At 34.0% G+C, this 20,978-nt stretch overlaps 1 protein-coding gene across 1 annotated transcript in view; it reads left to right on the forward strand.

The window, feature by feature from the left end:
- The window catches only part of MINDY2 (MINDY lysine 48 deubiquitinase 2), a 68,624-nt gene that overhangs the window by 26,176 nt on the left and 21,470 nt on the right, over positions 1-20,978 (forward strand). The window contains exons 4-5 of the mRNA XM_021693935.2: positions 5,022-5,180; positions 14,868-14,970. Of these exons, the coding sequence (XP_021549610.1) occupies positions 5,022-5,180; positions 14,868-14,970 (262 nt within the window). The remainder of the gene's footprint in view (positions 1-5,021; positions 5,181-14,867; positions 14,971-20,978) is intronic.

A 20,978-nucleotide genomic window follows, 5' to 3' on the forward strand; every position in this document is an offset into this window, starting at 1 on the left:
TATATTTTATAATTATATTTGAGAGGAAGTTGAGTAAATGATGTCTGTTGTGTGTCATTAGGACAAAATATTTTCCTTTGTAGTTTCAATGTATCCACATTTCTTGCATGTTTTTTAGAGATTCTATTCTGTAAAATAGGAGAAGCTCAAAACTATTGGAGCTGGAAGGAAACAAGGGGACCTTCATTTTCTTCAGTATTGTTCTTCTATTTGACAGTAAAAGGCAAGACGGAATCAGGTTCTTATAGTGAAAGGAAGTATCAGGGAAGAAACAGACATCATTGGAACCTTTATATTTACTTTCAAAGCAACATTTTTAAATACTTTTAGCAGTATCAAATTGGCTTAGGAAGCAAAACTCATTTCAGTATTGCAAATTTTTTTGAATTTGAATGATCAGATAATCTAGTCCTAATAGAATTGAAAAACCAAACGTATTGCATTGCTTCACTCTGTAAGGTAGGAAATGTGTAGCTAAAGCCAAATTGGTATGCTGTCATTTAAATTCTATTGGCATTTATAGCTTAAAGCAGTAATTTCCAAATATTTTTTGCGTTAAGAAGTCTTTTCAAATGAAATCTCATGCTAACCTCTAATATAGAAAAGCGGTAAATGATATAAGTATAAAGTGATAAGATTCAATTTATATTATTTATCAAATTTATATCATCTCTTATTGAAATTAGTGAGGCTGTTTTGCTTAATACAAAAACTTGAAATTAGGAATTATAGATGATAGTTGCAGTTTCATATCACCCTCAACATTTGTTTATTTTTGTTGCACAGTCTTGAGAAAATCTTGATTGATGAGTATTTGCCAATGATATCAGCATTTTGTTTGTTTTTTCAAGTCCATCTTGCAGTCTCAGGAAATACTTCCATTAAGGTGATCTAGACTCTTGGAAAATGATTGGAAGTAAAGTTTTGTTTCAAGTTGAAACAGTATCTAACAACCACTTATATTTCTTAAGAGAAATACATGTCAGATAAAAAATACCCTACATATAAGATGCACTCTTAAAACTGTTTATAAGGTATTATGATTACATTACCATTAGTTGTGAGGATAACATGTACCAAACTGATAAGGCTGAGTTTAAGCTGGTGTTTAATGTTCTACAGGTGTGATTTAATAGTGTTCTTTTTGTATAATTTTATGTGAACAGAAAGTTTTAAGCCTTAAATTTAAGAAAGATCAATGTAGAGCTGAAATCTTCTTAATTAAACTTCTTTGCCAGAAGTAGTAATATAAACAAAAAGCGTATTTTTTCCAGTTTTGTTTAATGATAGATACCCTGACAACACAAGAAAGCACTGTGTGTCTATGTATGTATGACAGGTTATTAAATGACTGCAAATATATTTTTAAAGTATATTTTATATTTAAATTAAAAATATTTCACCATGTCAGAAGTACTTTGTGAAAAATTCTAAAAAACAGTTTAACCACTGACTTAAAGGAATCAATAGTAATTCTTTCTTGGGATATAAGCAACCATCCCAAGGATTTATATTTGATATTATTAATATCATAATTTGGATTTAGGAACAAAATGGCAAAATACTTATCCTTTAGTTCTTTGTTTACAAATGTTCATTTTTTTAATCAGTGTTATTAATATTTATGGAGATTATCAAATGCTGTCAATTTAGATATTTTATTTTTAAGATTTTATTTATTTATTTGACAGAGAGACATACAGCGAAAGAGGGAACATAAGCAGAGGAGTGGGAGAGGGAGAAGCAGGCTTCCCTCTGAGAAGGAAGCCTGATGCGGGGCTCGATCCCAGGATGCTGGGATCATGACCTGAGCCGAAGGCAGACGCTTAACCGACTGAGCCACCCAGGCGCCCATAGATATTTTAATATTACATAATTTATAAAGAAATTTAGAAGATGTATAAAAGTGTTAGCATGAGCCCAGGAGCTATTAGAAATTATACCTACCCTAAAGGAAATTGGGTGACTGGCAACCAAGAATTTAACAAATGTAGAAGAAAAACTAGTAGCAGTAGAACTATAATCCTACAATAGCCCACTATTACTATTTTTTCAGATTCATCATTGCTATGGCTTAGGAAAAGTTTTATAACACTGAGGGAAAAAATGTAAGCTGATTATTTTCAAGGGTTCAACTTTTGGGAAGATTGAAAAAATATATTGTTTTCGGAGAATATAGTTATTAGGAAGAGGTGAAACTGATGAAAGCCAGACTATATAACAATGTTATCCTATTATAAATTCTTCATTGATAAATTTAAAAGATTTGAGTAATTTCTATTTTCAGTCTGTATAGTCTCTTCAAATGGAGTTTTATGTTATTTGGTAAAATAGAATTTTGTTCTTATGACCTAAGTTTGTCTTTTTCAGATTTCAGAGAGAGTCCCTAGTTTTAATATAAAAGGATTTATTTCATGTTCACCCTTTCTAGTATAAGACCCCTGGTAAGCTATAGTCCCCTCCTGTTTTTTTATATCTTCAATATGTAGCACAGTGTCTGATTAACAGTAGGGATTAAATAAAAATTGTATTAAATTTTATATATTGGGGAGCACCTTGGTGGCTCAGTCATTAAGTGTCTGCCTTCAGCTCAGGTCATGATCCCAGGGTCCTGGGATCGAGCCCTGCATCGGGCTCCCTGCTCGGCGGGAAGCCTGCTTCTCCCTCTCCCCCGCTGCTTATGTTCCTGCTCTCGCTATCTCTCTCTCTGTGTCAAATAAATAAATAAAATCTAAAAAAAAATTATATATTGGGGTTTTTTGTTTCATCAAATAAATCCTCTATAAGTATGACCATACTTACTGTATTAAAAATGTTAAGAAAAACATGTTTTAAAATAGTATTCCTTACAGATGTATGTGACCATATTTACAGAGAAAACAGAGGTGGACAGAATGACTCCTTAATTTGGGCAACAAGTCTTTGTATTTGTCTTTTTCTTTCTCTGACTTCATCTCCTACACTTTCTACTTAATTTTGTTCTAGCTATTCAGGACTCCTTGCTGTTCCATGGACATAGTATCAAATCATTTCTGCATCAGAATTTTTGTACTAGTGTCTACTTTGTTTGGAGTGCTTTTTTTTCCCTGAGCTTCACAGAGTCAGTATTTTGCTTTGGTTGATATTTAAGTGCCATTTTTATAGAGCTCCCCCACCTTTTTAAAGCAGTTTACAGCAAAACTGAGTGGAAAGAACAGAGTTGCCATATACCTCCTGTCCCTCCCTGCCTCCCCATCCCACACATACAAATGTTCCCCTACTATCAATATCCATTCATCAATACATAATTATCACCCAGAGTCCATAGTTCACATTAAAGTTCACTCTTGTTAGACGTTCTGTGGGTTTTGAAAATGTATAATGACAAATTTCCACCATTATAGTTCCATACAGAGTAGTTTTATTGCCCTAAAAAATCCTCTGTGCGCTGCCTATACGTCCCTCCCTCTTCCTAATCCCTGGCAGCCACTGATCTTTCTACTGCCTCCATTGTTTTGCCTTTCCCAGAATATCATCTGGACTCATACAATATGTAGCCATTTCAGGTTCGCTTCTTTCACTTAGCAATGTACATTTAAATTTCCTGTGTCTTTTCAAGCTTGATAGCTCATTTCTTTTTTTTTATTTTTTATTTTTATTTTTTTAAAGATTTTATTTATTTATTCGACAGAGAGAGACACAGAGAGAGAGGGGACACAAGCAGGGGCAGAGGGAGAGGGAGAATAGGACTCCCCGCTGAGCAAGGAGCCCAATGTGGGGCTCGATCCCAGGACCCTGGGACCATGACCTGAGCTGAAGGTAGACGCTTAACAACTGAGCCACCCAGGCGCCCTCTTTTTCTTTTTAAATTGTGATTTAAAAACAATATAAAATTTAGGGGCGCCTGGGTGACTCCGTCAGTCAAGCATCTGCCTTCGGCTCAGGTCATGATCCCAGAGTCCTGGGATCAATTGCCCGAGGCAGGCTCCCTGCTCAGTGGGGAGTCTGCTTCTCCCTCTCTCTCTGACCCTCCCCTGCTCATGCTCTCTTCTCTCTCTCAAATAAATAAATAGAATCTTAAAAAAACATATAAAATTTAATCCCTTAATATTTTTAAGTGTATAGTTCAGTAGTGTTAACTATATTCACGTTGAAAACAGATCTCTAGAACATTTCATCTTGTAAAACTGTGAAACTCTAAACCCATTGAACAACTCCCCAGCTTTCCCTTTGTCCATCCCCTGACAATCACTGTTCTACTTTATGTTTCCAGGATTTTGACTACCTAGATATTTCATGTAAGTGGAATCACATAGCATTTGTCCTTTTGTGATTTCTTATTTCACTCAGCATAATGTCCTCAAGTTTCATCCATATTGTAGCATGTAATAGAATTTCCTTTTTTTTTTTTTTTTTAAGATTTTATTTATTTGACAGAGAGAGACACAGCGAGAGAGGGAACACAAGCAGGGGGAGTGGGAGAGGGAGAAGCAGTCTTCCCGCAGAGCAGGGAGTCTGCTTCTCCTCTGACCCTCCTCCCTCTCATATGCTCTCTCTCTCTTTCTCATTCTCACTCTCTCAAATAAATAAATAAAATCTTAAAAAAAAAAAAAAGATGTTATTTTCAGTTCTTTTGGATATATGCCCCAAAGTGGGAGAGGTAATACTCTTTGACTAGAAACTTTGTCTTTGGTCTTTCTGGTCTAAAATAGGTCCCTCATCCCTGTCAGTCTGTATGTCATTATCCTGTTCAATTTTCCTTAAATACTTGACATTATATTGTATATATATTTGTCTCTCAAAATAGAATATTAGTTACAGGAGATCAGGAACTTGTTTTATTCACTGTTATCTCATTAGAACTCAAATTAGTGCCTGGTACATAGTAGGCACTTAATAAAAATTGGTTGAAGGGACAAATAAATTGGATAAAATGGAAAAGTAGAAGTAAATGTGCCTGCATTCAAGTATCTTTGCTGTTGTTGTCATTGTCATTGTCGTTTGATTTTTCTCATCTTTACCTTTCTCCTTTCTATATTCAGAATATGAGTGATGCTATGGCAATCTTGCACAAACTACAGACAGGCTTGGATGTAAACGTAAAATTCACTGGTGTTCGAGTATTTGAGTATACACCAGAATGCATTGTATTTGATCTTCTTGATATTCCTTTGTACCATGGGTGGTTAGTGGATCCACAGGTAAGTAGAAAATTTAAAATTATATAAACACAAATGTAGTAAAATTTTATTCATTTGGAAATTTAATCTAGATTTATACTTTCTGATTGTTTTATATATATATAAAATTTTTTTTTTTTTTTTTGAGAGAGAGTGAGCATGAGTAGCAGAGGGGGAGAGACAGCCTCTTAAGCATGCTCCACACGCAGCATGGAGCCCAACACAGGGCTCGATCTCATGACCCTGAGATCATGACCTGAGCTGAAATCAAGAGTCGGACACTTAACCAACTGAACCACGCATGTGCCCCTCTGATTGTTATATTTTTGTGGTTTTACCTGAAATTAGCCAAATTGTGAGGTTAAGGGCACTGTACTCCAGACTGCTCAGTTTGTCCAAGACTTCTAACTATAACTTCAAGGAGTTAGGAGTTACCTACGAAGTTGAGTCCCCATTCTCACCAACACTTGTTATTATCTGTTATTTGGATTATAGTCATACTAATAGGTATAAAATTGCATCTCATTGTGGATTTGTTTGTATTTCTTTTGACTAATAATGTTGAACATCTTTTCATGTGCTTATTGGCCATTTGTATATCTTCTTAGGAGAAATGTCTGCAGATCCGTTCCCCATTTTTAATTGGGCTATTTGTCTTTTTGTTATAGAGTTGCAAGAGTTCTTTATATATTCTAGGTATAAGTCTCTTACTAGATAAATGATTTGTAAATATTTTCTACCATTCTGTGGATAGTCTTTTCACTTTATTGATGGTGTTCTTGAAAAGCCAAAAAGTTTTTAATTTTGATGATGTCCAATTTATCTTTTTTTTCTTTTGTTGCTTATGCTTTTGGTGTCCTAAGAAGGCTTTGCCTAACCCAAAGTCACAAAGATTTACTCCTGTATCTTCTTCTAAGAGTTTTATAAAGTTTTAGTGCTTATATTTAGGAGTGTGATTGATCAATTTTGAGTTAATCTTTGTATATAGTTTGACGAGGGATCCATTTTTATTCTTTTGCATGTGGATATCCAGTTGTCCTAGTAGTATTTGTTGTACTCTTTGTAAAAGATTATTCTTTCCCCCATTGAGTTGTCTTGGCACTCAGAGTGATCTTTGTAAAATAACCCTCCCCTTGATGCCTGTGCCCCCCTCCTTTCCTTAAAAACCTCCACTGTAACTCCAATAAGATACAAAATCCTTATTAGAGTTATGATATGCTGCATGACCTAGACTCTGTATTTGTCCAACTTCACCTCATATAATTATCCCCCCCTTTTTTTTTTTTTTTTTACTACTCTCTAGTAATGCTGACTGCTCTTCTGTTCTTCAGGCATGTTAAGTTCATTTCTATTTCAGGTTTTTCTACTGGCTGATTGCCTACTGTGGAACATTGTTTTACTACCCTACATGTTGTTCTCCCAGATCTTCATGTTTCTGGTACCTCATTATTCAGATCTCAGGTCAAATATCACCTTGTTAGAGAGACCCTTTCTGACAACTTGTTGAAATTAGTCACCCTCCTTTTCCTCAGTCATTTCCTCTCCCACAATCCTATTTGATTTTCTTTACCACTTACCGTTATCTGGAATTATTATTTATTTACTTGATTGGCTCTCATCTCCCTCTAGAATGTTTTATGAGGGCTGAGCTCTTATATCTCATTGTTTAGAACAGTGGTTGGCACATAGTAGGTTCTTAGTAAATATTGATTGATGGCATGAAGCATGTATACATGTCTCCATGCGTTAACTACAAGGACGGAGAGATCATAATAGCAGTGGTTTCTCCATCCTTGTCTGTTGGTAAAAGCAACTGGCAGTCTGGGCAAGGAAAGCATGGCTTACTGTAAACAGGGCATCTGTATCTTTATTGGCATTCTGTCTCTGAGAATATCACTGAAAAGTGTAGCCATGTCTAGCATTTTACATATCCAAGGTGAGCCATGTTGCATCCTGGCAGATGACAATGCCAGATTGCCTAGATTCTTGAGGAGAATGAGCTGACAGCCTGAGGAACTTAAGCCTGAGTTCTTAAAAATTTTACTCAGATCATCTCTCTGACTGTCTGTATAGAACTATATATTGTCTGGTAAACAGTTGAATTCATATGCTTAAAGAAAAACATATACTCAGGTGTAGAACTGAAATTGTTCATCAGACTTTTCTGGTATACACAGTGATTTTCAAACTCTTGGAAGGGGTTCGGGCTGTGCTTTATATCTATTTTACTTACTTATTTGTGACAAAATGATTCTGCTGCTGAGAAAAGAAAAGGAGCGATGCAAAAGTTTGTAATCTATAGATGTATGTGAACTACCTCTCAGAACTGGTTAGTTCTTTGTATTCTGATGATGTATTCTGCAAATGATTGTCTTGCAAATAAATTTCAGCTTTTCTCTTGATGGTGAGCACCAGAATTCAGCCACTGAGAGGATATTTCTCCATTATTAATTGATAATAACTCTTTAAAAGCAACAATGGAAGCCAGATAACAGTGGAAATGATATATTGAGTGTGCTGAAAGAAGACAAATGCTAACCTATAATCCTGTTCCCAGAAAAATTATCTTTCAAGAATGGAACAAAATCATTTTGTAGATTAATTAAATTAAGATAGCTTCCTTGGGGTGCCTGGCTGGCTCGGTCAATAGAGCATGTGACTTTTGATCTCAGGGTTGTAAGTTCAAGTCCCACATTGGGTGTAGAGATTACTTAAACATTTTTTTAAATCTCAAAAGAAAAAAAAAGCTTCCTGGCAATAGACCAACATTAATGGAAATTCTAAACAAGGATTTTAGAAATAAGGAAAATGATCTCAGATGGAGGGAAAAGTGAACGAAGAGAAAATAACATGATAAGTATGTGGATAAATATAAATGTGGACTGTATCAAATAATAATGCTATCTTTTGGGATTTTAAAAAAGAACATTAGCAAATACAAAAATAATAACCTAAGCTGGGAGGAAGGTAAAATATTCTAAGGGCCTAGAATTAATTGTTCAAGAAGAGAATATTAACTTCTGACTTTGTGTAGGGGTAGATGTTATAGTTTCTGTAACTTCTTTGTCCAATGTGGTAGCCAAGTGTAGCTATTTAAATTTAATTAAAAATTTAGTTTCTGAGTTGCACTAGGTATATTTCAATTGCATGTGGCCAGTGGATATCTTATTGAGCAATACAGATTTGGAATATTTCCATTATTACAGAATGTGCTATTGGATAGTGCTCTTTTAGAGTAACTATGAAAAGAATAGAAGACATAGTGGGTAACTTCTAGATTAGTAGAAAAGAGAAAAATTAATCTAAAGAGAAGGAAGAAAGAAGAGGTAAAGGAATGTTGAACTGATGGGACAAAGAGAATAGATTTAATAAGTTCAAGTATGTAAATAATTAGAGTAAGTGTAAATAGGACTAAATGCTCTAGTTAAAAGTGGTTCTGAGGTTGGATTAAAATAATATATATTTGTTGTTCACAAGAGATATAAAAAACAAAGGTAGCAAGTAAAGAGAGGGAAAAAAAGATGCCATACAATTGCTTAATGTTTAATTTGCCAAGTAGATATAATTATTTTAGATTTGTATGTGCCCAGAGACACCTAGAAAGTAAATACCTGATTGATTGCTCATTCTTTGGACCCATGGGAACTGTCACAAAGAATAAAGGTCAGTTTTGGACAATAAAAAATAAAATTTGTGGGCGCCTGGGCGGCTCAGTCATTAAGCGTCTACCTTTAGCTCAGGTCATGATCCCAAGGTCCTGGGATCGAGACCCACATCGGGCTCCCTGCTCAGCGGGAAGCCTGCTTCTCCCTCTCCAGCTCCCCTGCTTGTGTTCCCTCTCTCGCTGTGTCTCTCTCTGTCAAATAAATAAATAAAATCTTTAAAAAAATAAAATTTGTATGCATCTAATCATATAATCTCAAAGTACATAAAGCAAAATTTAACAGAATTATAAAAAGAAATAGATTGCCATACTGGAAGTTGTTATATCTTTGTCTGTAACTGACAGAAGCAGAAAATAAAACCTAATGAATATATATTCTTTAAAAAAATTAATAAATTTTTATTTTTGAATAATTTCAGATTTACAGGAAATTTACAAAGATATTACAGAGAATTCCTGCATACTTTTCACCCCATTTCTCTTAATCTTACATGACCTTGGTACACATATCAAAATTTAATATTGGTGCATTACTATTAGCTATATTAGAGTCTTCATTCACACTTCACCAATTTATTTTTTTTTAAGTTTTTACTTAAATTCCAGTTAACAGGTATATAATATATTGATTCAACACTTCCATGCATTACCTGGTGCTCATCACGACATGTGCACTCCTTAATCCCGTCACCTATCTCACCCCCTACCCACCTTTCTCTGGTAACCATCAGTTTGTTCTTTACAGTTAAGAGTCTGTTTCTTGGTTTGTCTCTCTCTCTTTTTTTTTCCTTTGCTTGTTTGTTTTGTTTTTTAAATTCCACATATGAGTGAAATCATATGGTATTTGTCTTTCTCTGGCTGGCTTATTTCATTTAGCATAATACACTCCAGCTCCATCTGCATTGTTGCAAATGTCAAGATTTCATTCTTTTTTTATGGCTGAGTAAGATTCCATTGTATATATACACCACATCTTCTTTATCTGTTCATCAGTCGATAGACATTTGGGCTCTTTCCATAATTTGGCTGTTGTAGATAATGCTGCTATAAACATTGGGGTGCATGTATCCCTTTGAATTAGTATTTTTGTATTCTTTGGGTAAATACCTAGTAGTGCAATTGCTGGGTTGTAGGATAGTTATATTTTTAACTTTTTCAGGAACCTCCATACTGTTTTCCAGAGCAGCTGCACCAGTTTGCATTCCCATCAACAGTGCAAGAAGATTCCCCTTTCTCTACATCCTCACCAACACCTATTATTTTTTGTGTTGATTTTAGCCATTCTGACAGGTGTGAGGTGATATCTCATTGTACTTTTGATGTGTATTTCCCTGATAATGAGTGATGTTGAGTATCTTTTCATGTGTCTGTTAGCTATATGTCTTCTTTGGAAAAATGTCTGTTCATGTCTTCTGCCCATTTTTTAATTGGATTATTTGGTTCTGTTGGGTGTTTATAAGTTTTATAAGTTCTTTATATTTTGGATACTAACCCTGTATTGGATTTGTCATTTGCAAATATCTTCTCCCATTCCATAGGTTGCTTTTTAGTTTTGTTGGTTGTTTCCTTTGCTCTGCAGAAGCCTTTTATTTTGGGCGCCTGGGTGGCTCAGTCATTAAGCGTCTGCCTTCAGCTCAGGTCATGATCCCAGGGTCCTGGGATCGAGTCCCACAGTGGGCTCCCTGCTTGGCAAGAAGCCTGCTTCTCCCTCTCCCATTCCCCCTGCTTGTGTTCCTGCTCTCGCTGTTTCTCTCTCTGTCAAATAAATAAATAAAATCTTTAAAAAAAAAAAAAAAAGAAGCCTTTTATTTTGATGTAGTTCCAGTAGTTTGTTTTTGCTTTTGTTTCCCTTGCCTCAGAGACATATCTAGAAAGAAGTTGCTGCAGCTGATATCAAAGAAGTTATTGCCTGTATTCCCCTCTAGTATTTTTATGATTTCAGTTCTCACACACTTCACCAATTTTTCTACTTATTTTTGTTGTTGTTGTTCCATGATCTAATCTAGAATAATACATTGCATTTAATCATCATATCTTCCTAGTCTCCTGTCCATGACATTTTCTCCTGTTTTTTTTCTTGAACCTGACTATACATTCATGAAATTTATAAAAACTGACCTACGACAGGGCTATACAGCAAGTTTCAGCAAATTTCTAAGGATTTAAATCACATAGAGTATAGAATATACTCTGATCACAGTGCAGTTAAGCTAGAAATCAGTAGAAAAACAATAGAAATAGCTTGGGCCAAAAATTTGGATAATGAAAGTCAGAGTATATTTTAACCTGCACAATAACTAAATCCATATCAAAACTTGTGAGATTAGCTAAAACAGCTTTTAGAGGGATTTTTAAAGCCCTAAATTCATATAGTAATGAATAAGAAAAGATTGAAAGCTAATAAACTATATATGCATTTTAAGAGCAGAAAGTGTTTTAAAAAAAAGATCAGAAAGTATTAAAAATCAAAGTAAGATTAACAAAGCTAAAATCTTCAAAATTCTTCAAATATTCTTCAAAAAGATTTTTTTTTTTTTTTTGACAGAGACAGCGAGAGAGGGAACACAAGCAGGGGAAGTGGGAGAGGGAGAAGCAGGCTTCCCTCTGAGCAGCGAGCCCTATGTGGGGCTCGATCCCAAGACCCCGGGATCATGACCTGAGCCGGGATCATGACCCAAACTGAAGGCAGATGCTTAACGACTGGGCCACCCAGGCGCCCCCTTCAAAAAGAATTTTAAAATGACAAACAGAAGGGGCGCCTGGCTGGCTCAGTCGGTAGAGTATGCGACTCTTGATCTCGGGGTTGCGAGTTTGAGCCCCACACTGGGTATAGAGATTACTTAAAAATAAAGTCTTTTAAATAAATAAATAAAGTGACAGAAAATGAAATTTTAAAAATATGTCATTTACATAGCGTAAGTTCCTAAGAATAAAGCTGACAAAAAGATGTGCAAGATCTCTGTGTGCACAATTTTAAATTTGAGAGAAATTAGAGACCTATGTAAATGTAGGTCTCTATTCTTAGATTTTAGATTTTAAGACAATTTATACAAATGTCCATTCTCTCTAAAGTAAATTATAGTTTCAGTATGACCCCAAACAAAATCCCAACAGATTTATGGGGAGTAGTTTTGGAATGAGACAAGTGGATTCTATAATTTATGTGGAAATGCAAAGGGCTGGGAATAGAAGCCATGATATACTTGAAGCAGAACAAGCAGGGAGGACTTGCTCTTCCAGATAGGAAATACTTTAAATATTGTAATTAAGATTTGGACCAATGACAGAATAGAGAAGCCAAAAAGACCATGCATATATAGACAGAAGGCACTGTAGAGCAACGGGAAAGGCAGTCCTTATAATAAAAGGTGCTAAGGCAATTAGGTAGCCATTACATATTTAATTAGATAGCCAGTTAGATAGCCAATTTGGATTTCTAATTAGATAGTCAATTGGAAAAGAATGAAATTATTTCCTCCAACTCACAGCATAAAATTTGTTCCATATGCATTGATATTTAACTGTAAAAGCTAAAACTGCCAAAGTTTGAGAGTATGTTTCTGAGCTTAATGATAGGAAAGGATTTCTAAACAAATACATTAACTGTGAAGAACTTTGGTAAACATGACTACATTAAAATTGAGAACTTGTATTTATTTAAAGAAATGCCGAAGAAAATGTAAAAGCAAGCCCCTGAGAGGATTACAACTTATATAATGAATAAAGAGCTCCTACAAATACATATATATATATTTTTTTTTTTTAAGATAGGCAACCCAGTTTTAAAAAAAAGGAGCAAATGACTTGAACAAGCACTTTATAAAAATGGTTATCCAAACAACTAGTAAACATAAGAACTAGTCATCAGGGAAATGCAAATAAAAACCAAAATAAGATACCACTATTATACACCCATTAGAACATAGAACAATTAATATTTAAAAGTCTGACAGTACTAAATGTTGGAGAAGATACGCAATGTAGAGAATTCTCATTTCCCACTGATGAGAAAATAAATTGGCTTTCTGTTTTGGAAAGCAGTTTGGAGTTCTATAGCAAAGTTGAGGATAAGCATACGTTAAGACTTAGCAATTAGACAAAACATATTTCCTAGAGAAACTCTTTATGTGTAGAATAGGATAAATGTATAAGCATATTCATGGCAGTATTATTTGTCATAGCCCAAAACTGCAAGCAACTTAGCCATCAAAAAATGAATGAAAAAAAATTATGGTATATCCATACTGTGGAATACAATGAAAACGAACAAAGAACAGCTGTACATCACTACGTATAACTACCTAGCATATAATATATTTGCTTATTTGGTTTGTTGTTTGTCTTTACTCTAGAATGTAAACTATATGAAAGCATAGACCATCTCTTTTGTTCACTGTTGAGTCTGCAGTTTCTCTAACAGCACCTGGTACATAGCTGTGCATAAAAGGCTCCCAAATGAATTAATTGAATGAAATGCTAATGTAGAGATTTGGCCTATGAAATCTCTGTATTGAAATCTTTATATTGTTTATTGCTGGTCTATGGAAGTACAGTTGATTTTTGTATATTTATCTTTTATTTGTATTTTGTGGATTCCTTAGGATTGAAAATTCAGATCCTTTGGAAAGAGTTAATGAAGTTAAGTCACTAAGGAAAATTGCTGTAAACAGTAAAAGTGTTAAGAAAAATAATGAAAATCTAAAGGAACTGTGCCCTCAAATTGCTTCTTAAGGGTCTAAGTTTTCACTTTAAATCAAAACTGGAAGTCATACTCTTCTATGTTGTTTACATAGAATTGTAAGATTCTGCTTTCAAAGAAAAAGCCTTATTGGCTCTACATCAAAAGATTGACAAGTGAATACATTTGTGTATTTTAACATGAAATGTTCAAGATGGGTATATAACATTTTTTCACAACTCCCTGCTTTGACTTTTTTCAATTAACTGCTCTTCTCAACAGTCGGTCCCACAATGGTTCAGAGGTTTTTCCCATCCTAGAATTTTGCAGGAACAAAGAAATTATAGCCTAGAGCAGTTTTTCTTAAACTTTGCAATGCAGCAGTGGAATGAAAATTTAGACAGCTGAGAAGCAATTTGAGCCTGGAATTCTTTTAGATCTTTTTAACAAGCTCCCTAGTTTGAGAACCATTGTCCAGAGTATTATTTGAACAGATATATGTGAAGACTTGTGGTATTCAAAGTGTAAGTATTCAAGAAGATCATTTGGATGTGGAAAGAAAACATTGGCCCTCTTATGTTATATCTATGTATTAATTTATATTTGTTTAATTATGTATATGTCAATACAGTAGTACATGTAAATAGTTTATAAGTAAATATATTTTACAGTTGGGATGGCAATCAAAACAAGTTGTTTAGACACCAGAAACCTATTTTTTCTTCAGTAGTCAAAGCAAAGTCTAATGGAAGGAGAGTAGAGATGCCCAGTTTCATTTTCCTTCAGCTTAAAACTTTGCATTTACTTTTCTACTCTACTGCCAAAGACAAAGATTAAATAAGACTCGTGAGGCAAATACTACCCCTGATTAATATATATTAACTTTTTTTCAGGAAAATGACATAGTTACGTCTACTTGCATCTCCACTATACTTTGCTGAGAACTAAATAATAAATAAAATGGGAGAACTTTGTTAATCCCATAAATTATCTTTAGATTTGCCTTGCTTTAAATGCAAAATATTTGTTTTTTAGAAAAAAAACTGAAATGTTCTTATTTTTCCTCCTGAAATAGTTTACTTTTTATTTTAATCACTAGCATCTTTACAACCTTAAGAAATAAAGTTGCATGTAATAATCCCATTTCATTATTTTTTGCATAATTGAAATACAGCTAAGCAATATTTTTCATAATGTGTTATAGTGAGCTGTAAACAAAATTAGGAACTGTTGGGTGTTGATTTTCTTTTTCAGAAGTCATATTTTTACATTTAATATTAGAATAAAACCCTAAAGAGTGAAATGGGTTTCTTTGTTATTGTTTTTAATCTTATCATGATTAGTGAGACAGTCGTTTGTTTTCTAGATTGATGACATTGTAAAAGCTGTTGGTAACTGCAGCTACAACCAACTAGTGGAGAAGATCATCTCTTGTAAGCAGTCAGACAATAGTGAGCTCGTTAGTGAAGGTGGGTGAGTGCTGCTATTACCTGATTTATTCTTGGCAAAATAACTTGTGTTATAATTTAGTAGCTTTTAAATGTCATAAATAAGACTTCTAAAAAATCCAAGTGATGCTACTTGTAGGAATTAAAAGAAGTAATTATTGGGCGCCTGGGTGGCTCAGTTGGTTAAGCGACTGCCTTCGGCTCAGGTCATGATCCTGGAGTCCCAGGATCGAGTCCCGCATCGGGCTCCCTGCTTGGCAGGGAGTCTGCTTCTCCCTCTGACCCTCCTCCCTCTCATACTCTCTGTCTCTCATTCTCTCTCTCTCAAATAAATAAATAAAAATCTTAAAAAAAAAAAAAAAAAAAAATCCTAAAAGAAGTAATTATTCATAAAGATACCAGTGAAAGGTTTTTTTTAGAACCCTTTTCACTTGTTGTCTAAAATCAGGCCTGGATTCTACTAAAAGTCTTTGGAATCACTTGTTAACTTTCATATGATCAATTACCCAGGAGTTATTGATAATTACCTTTTTTAAAAAAAAGGATTATTATTTGGGAGTACTGAGTGAACTTTATAATTCATCCTCTAATTAATTGAAATGAGTATTATGTACTCATTTCAATGAGTGTTTATTTTAGTAGAGCTCTGCCTTATCTTTCAGTACAATATAGTATATTAAAGCACCATTCTAAATGAAAGTATACCTCTGATCATCAGATTTCCTAATCCCTAACTAATTAAATTGCTAAATTTATCATTATAGAAGCAGTTTCATGTTTTTTCAGCTGTGTTCTGGTCAATGAAGGAAAAAGCACATTTGAAACCAGAATGCTATCAGGAGCCATAGTATTTGGATATACCTTTCCTACAACCCACTTCACTTTCTTGTAAATATGTACAAAAACTTCGGCTGCTAGTGTCCTCTGTTTGAAGGGTAAACGAGATAGAAATCGTGAGAAGTAGGGGATGGGCTTCATCATCCTCTCAGACACAGTTCTTTTACATGAGGTATAATAAAAGTTGATTATAATCACCACATTTAAAAAAATAAAACTGACTACAAGAGTATATAAGAACATATGAGAAGGTATGTACATGAATCACATACTACATTAATCAGAACCCAAGTAATTATTCAGTTATCCATAAGTTTAACATGTTTATTCAAGAAGCAGGTAGCAAGAAAAGAGAGTATTTTAGTGGACACTTATCCTAGGTTTTTACTTGTAATAAATACATAAGCATACAGGGATACTGATCACTGATTTGTATGAGGGCTCTTTCACTGCAACCCAAGGCAACAAAGTTTAATATTAGGGGAGAGAGGAGCAGCAAAAGCTGTTAAAAATACTTTCAATTAACAAAATTCCATTCACTAGAACTTTCCATTCCTTACCCAAACTCTTATTACTATATATTCCTAAAAAAACAGACTATAAAGAAAATTTCCATGTGTAGGTTCCAGCTTTCTCCATAACTTCCAATATGCTATTCAGTAGTAATTGAGGGAACAATAGGATTCAGCAATTGTTAACAGATGGAATAATAGCTATATTAGGGATATTTGGGTGAACAGGCTTATAGGGTAGGAAGCTATAGGGAACACTTGGTAACAGCATTTTCCCCAAGCTAGGCTGTAATGTAACAATGTAATGTACTTAGGCAGTATGCTAATTAACAAAGTGAACAACAACAAAAATCCAGCCCCTTCATCACTTCTTTCTCTCACCTGATGTTACAACTATTGTTACTATTTCTCTAACATTGATTCCCCAGGGTAACAAAAAACTATAACTAATTTATATAGTATTGATACCTTGAGAAGAACTCCTTGATAAAAGCAAGGAAGGAATCATCCTCTTTAGTGCTATAGAATTTTGGGGTAATATGTACCAGAATTGATTAATTCCTTGGTATATAAATTTTATATGGTAGAATTCTGCATATCAGATTTTTATATCAAGGAATAATTATATGTAGAATTCAGTACAATTAAAAAGTTTTTGTTTATAAGAAACTATAAATGTGTAGTCTGTTTGAAATAATTATTCAGTTCCAATGCTTACTTGTATAGGCACTAAGAAATGGTATAGGAAAGAAAAGGCCACAATGGACATTTTTACTTAAATGTAGCAATTTAGCTCCCCCCCCCCCATTGTTTTCTTCCTCATATTTTCTTGGGTATAGTGTTCAGATGAAGGAGTCTGCTTTCTTTTTCTGTTTAGCCCCCAGCTGTAACTTTCCTTCTGAATCAATAAAATATCCCAAAGGTGGTTTATTTCTAATCCTTCTTTATTAAAAAGTGTTAAGCTTTAATTTCAGGTGATAATTACTAATTTTTTTAATTCAAATATTTCATTTCCATAAGGTGCAGAATACAAGATATATTTTAACTATCATTTTTTTATAAAAAAGCAATGTTATTTAGCTAAATAATATTAAATATTCTTTCACCTTCTTTCAGATAACATTTTTTTCTTTTGATGGCAATACCTTGTAAGTAAAAGTACAGAACTTTTACATGTACATAGAGAGTATGTATTATTTGCTATATCTTTGGATGGCAGTACTTTTTTGAATCTAGTTATAATGATGGGTATGGCATGGCAGCAAAAATCAGTAAGGAAAAAAAAATAGCACAGTACCAGCTGCCAGACTGGTCATTTAATTCCAGATGCTTTCTCAGTAATAATTTCTTCTTTAACGGTTATTCCTAAGTTAAAAAAAAAAATGCTTAAATAATTCCAGAATATTCATTCATTCAAATGTTTATTGAGCCTTTATCATGTGCTATCAACACTGAAGATTATAGTTTGAATTCATGTTATTTCTGATTAAATGATACTGATTTTCTCTTTTTTCTTTCTTTTATTTTGAAAACTCTCAAATCCATAAAAAAATTGGAATAGTACCGGGATTATTTATGCACTTTGCCTAAATTCACCAATTATTAACATATTGAAGTTTTGCTTTCTTTCTCTGTTTACACACACACACACACACACACACACACACACAATTTCCTAAGTCATGTGAGAATTAGTTGCAAATATCATAGCACTTTACCCATTAATGCTTCAACAGTTGTCTCCTAAAAACAAGAATTCTCCTATGTAGTCACAATACAATTATCTCAGGAAATTTAGCATCAATACAATACTTTTATCTAATATACTATTCATATTCTCAATTTTCCAGTTGTCCCAATAATGCCCCTTTTAGCTTTGAAGGTTTTTCAATGTAGGCTCCAATCAAGAATCATTTAATTGTCATATCAATTTAGCTTCCTGTAATCTAGAACAGATCCTTAATCTTTTTTCTTTCTTTTTGGTCTTTTCTGATATTGACTTTTCTTAATAATCCAGGCCAGTTTTTTTGTAGAATAGTCCTCAATTTGGATTCATTTGACTGTTTCCTCATGAATAGAGTAGGTCATATATTTTTGGTGGGAATACTACGTAGGTGATACTGTGTCTTTCCCAGTGCATCAAATCAGGTGGCACAAGATAGATGTCTGATTATCCCATTATTGGTGATGTTGAAATATGATATGATTAAAGTGGTATCTGCCAGATTTTTTTGTTGTAAAGATGTCCTTTGCCTTTTGTAATTAATTAGTAATCTCTGATATCATGCTTTGAAACTGCGGGAATACCCTGTTCCCTAATAATCTTTTGGCCAGTACAATTGGCATTCATTGATTCTTATCTGAATCAACCGTTACTATGGTGACTAGGATATTTCTATTCCTTCTACATTTATTAGTTGGCAGTTTTCTGTAAAAATAAAAAGTGTTTTCTCCTCCCCCATTAAAAAATTTTTTTATCAATGTAGACTCATAGATTTTTTTTTATTCAGTGTGTTATAATCCATTATTATCATGACTCTTTTTAATGCTTAGAATTGTCTCAGATTTATCCAGTGGAATCCTCTCAGCCTGGATCCCATGTTCTTTTAACATGTTTTCATTTCTTGAGTACTTCCTTATTTTATGGCACAATAGGAATGTTCTGGTCACTACTATATCCCTGGAATCAAATTATATGAGCCCTTGTATTTCAGAGAAAATCTAGGTATTTGTCATATTAAAAGGGATTGTTTTGTTGCATCCTCTTGGGGAAAATGTTAATATAATGTATTTGATTTTTGAAAATTGATAGTAGATGAAATTAAAAAGAAAATCATTGTTTAAAACTATCACAGTGACAAAGTTCTGATTGAGTTTAAATTTGAATGCAAATCTTAAGCAGTGCCAAATCTAGCCAACATTTAAGAATAAGCCAAGTTTTCCTTTTTTCCTGTATCCTCTTTTTGTTCCTTTTTGCCTAATTTTAGTGCCTCTGTTTCTATTTCAGTTTCTTTAAGGCACTTAGTACCTTTCTGTTCTCTAATAACTCCTCAGTAATGAAGGAAAGTAATTTGATAAATTTAGTATTGAATTTCTGAAAGAAATATTTTCAAACACATAATGTCAACAATTTTTAATTTAAATTTACGTTTAGTAATATAATTTTATTATTACCATTATATTAATTTTAACCTTACTTTAGTATCATTAATAACAGTATCTATAACATTAAAATTGAAATTTAAGGGGCACCTGGGTGGCTCAGTTGGTTAAGCATCCGACTCTTGATCTCAGCTCAGGTCTTGATCTCAGGGTCATGAGTTCAAGCCCTGCATTGGGTGGGTGGAACCCATTTAAAAAAAAAAAAATGAAGTTTAAGCTAAATGTTGCAAATAAACTGTCATTTGAAGCAATGCAGATAAGTAAACTGCTATGTAACACTTAGAATTGTTTACCAGAATTTGTTTAATTAGTTATGAAAAGTTGAAACTAGATTAGGCTTTTGAACAGTCCATGAAAATCACAGGGGTCATTTTTTTTTTTTAAGATTTTATTTATTTATTTGAGAGAGAGAATGAGAGAGAGAGAGCACACGAGAGGGGGGAAGGTCAGAGGGAGAAGCAGACTCCCTGCTGAGCAGGGAGCCCGATGCGGGACTTGATCCCGGGACTCCAGGATCATGACCTGAGCCGAAGGCAGTCGCTTAACCAACTGAGCCACCCAGGTGCCCCAGAGGGGTCATTTTAAGAGTTGGTAAAAGAATTAGGAAATATTGTTCTCTATAAGTCTAAATTAGAATATGCTTTATGGCTTGGGAGAAATACAATTCAGTTTGCATTTATAGTAATCAGCACTAAATTTTTAAACTTAATGCCAATAATTCTCCTGGATTCCAGTCTTCACTTTGCTGTTACTAGTTTTATGTCCTCGAGCAAGTCATGTATTCTCTCTTGCGCTAATACCCTGTTCTCTAGAAAGAAGTACCTGAGAAAGACCTTTCTAGTGTAGCATTTTTGAATTTCACACACATGAAATAATGTGAATTCAGTTATCTCCACTCATTTTTTGTATCTTTTTGAAAGGGATTTTTAGAGAGGATATTGTGTGAGATGTGGGAGGGGCATTTAGAAACATCTTTCTGAAGGAAGCATTTAGTAACGTGGATATTATGTAGAACAGTGGTACTTCTCAGCATAGATATAGTGCTTAAGACTGAAACTGTTATATAGCAAGTACTTTAGTATATAGTCTACTCAGTAACTTAGTACTTAGCAAAGTAATGATAATAACTGAAGGGGGGAGCTCTACTAAATGTATAAACCCAAGAAGTTGCAAATGGGCTATAAATTTCCTTTGGCAGGGGCCTTTTGTATAACTTTTTTGTACTTCCCCTCCAACCCTAACCAACTCCTTGGAATAGTGTGATACATTGGTAGTTTTTTACAACCACTTTGCAGCTTGAAGTGCTATAGCTTGACACAAAGGGTGAGGGATAGAGAGGGAGTGGAATAAAGCTATGTTATCCAGCTGCCTCTGGCCCTATGAAGTTTATTTTTCAATGTCTTGTTGAGGTGTCAGTTTCTTAATGTAGGTTTATCTTTCCTCCCTGTATCTGCACCTCTCTGCTCACTTATAAAACTTTTTAGAGCATTCTATTCCACCCTACCCCACCCCACCCCC

The sequence above is a fragment of the Neomonachus schauinslandi genome, chromosome 9, assembly GCF_002201575.2.
Source record: "Neomonachus schauinslandi chromosome 9, ASM220157v2, whole genome shotgun sequence".
Lineage (NCBI taxonomy): Eukaryota > Metazoa > Chordata > Mammalia > Carnivora > Phocidae > Neomonachus > Neomonachus schauinslandi.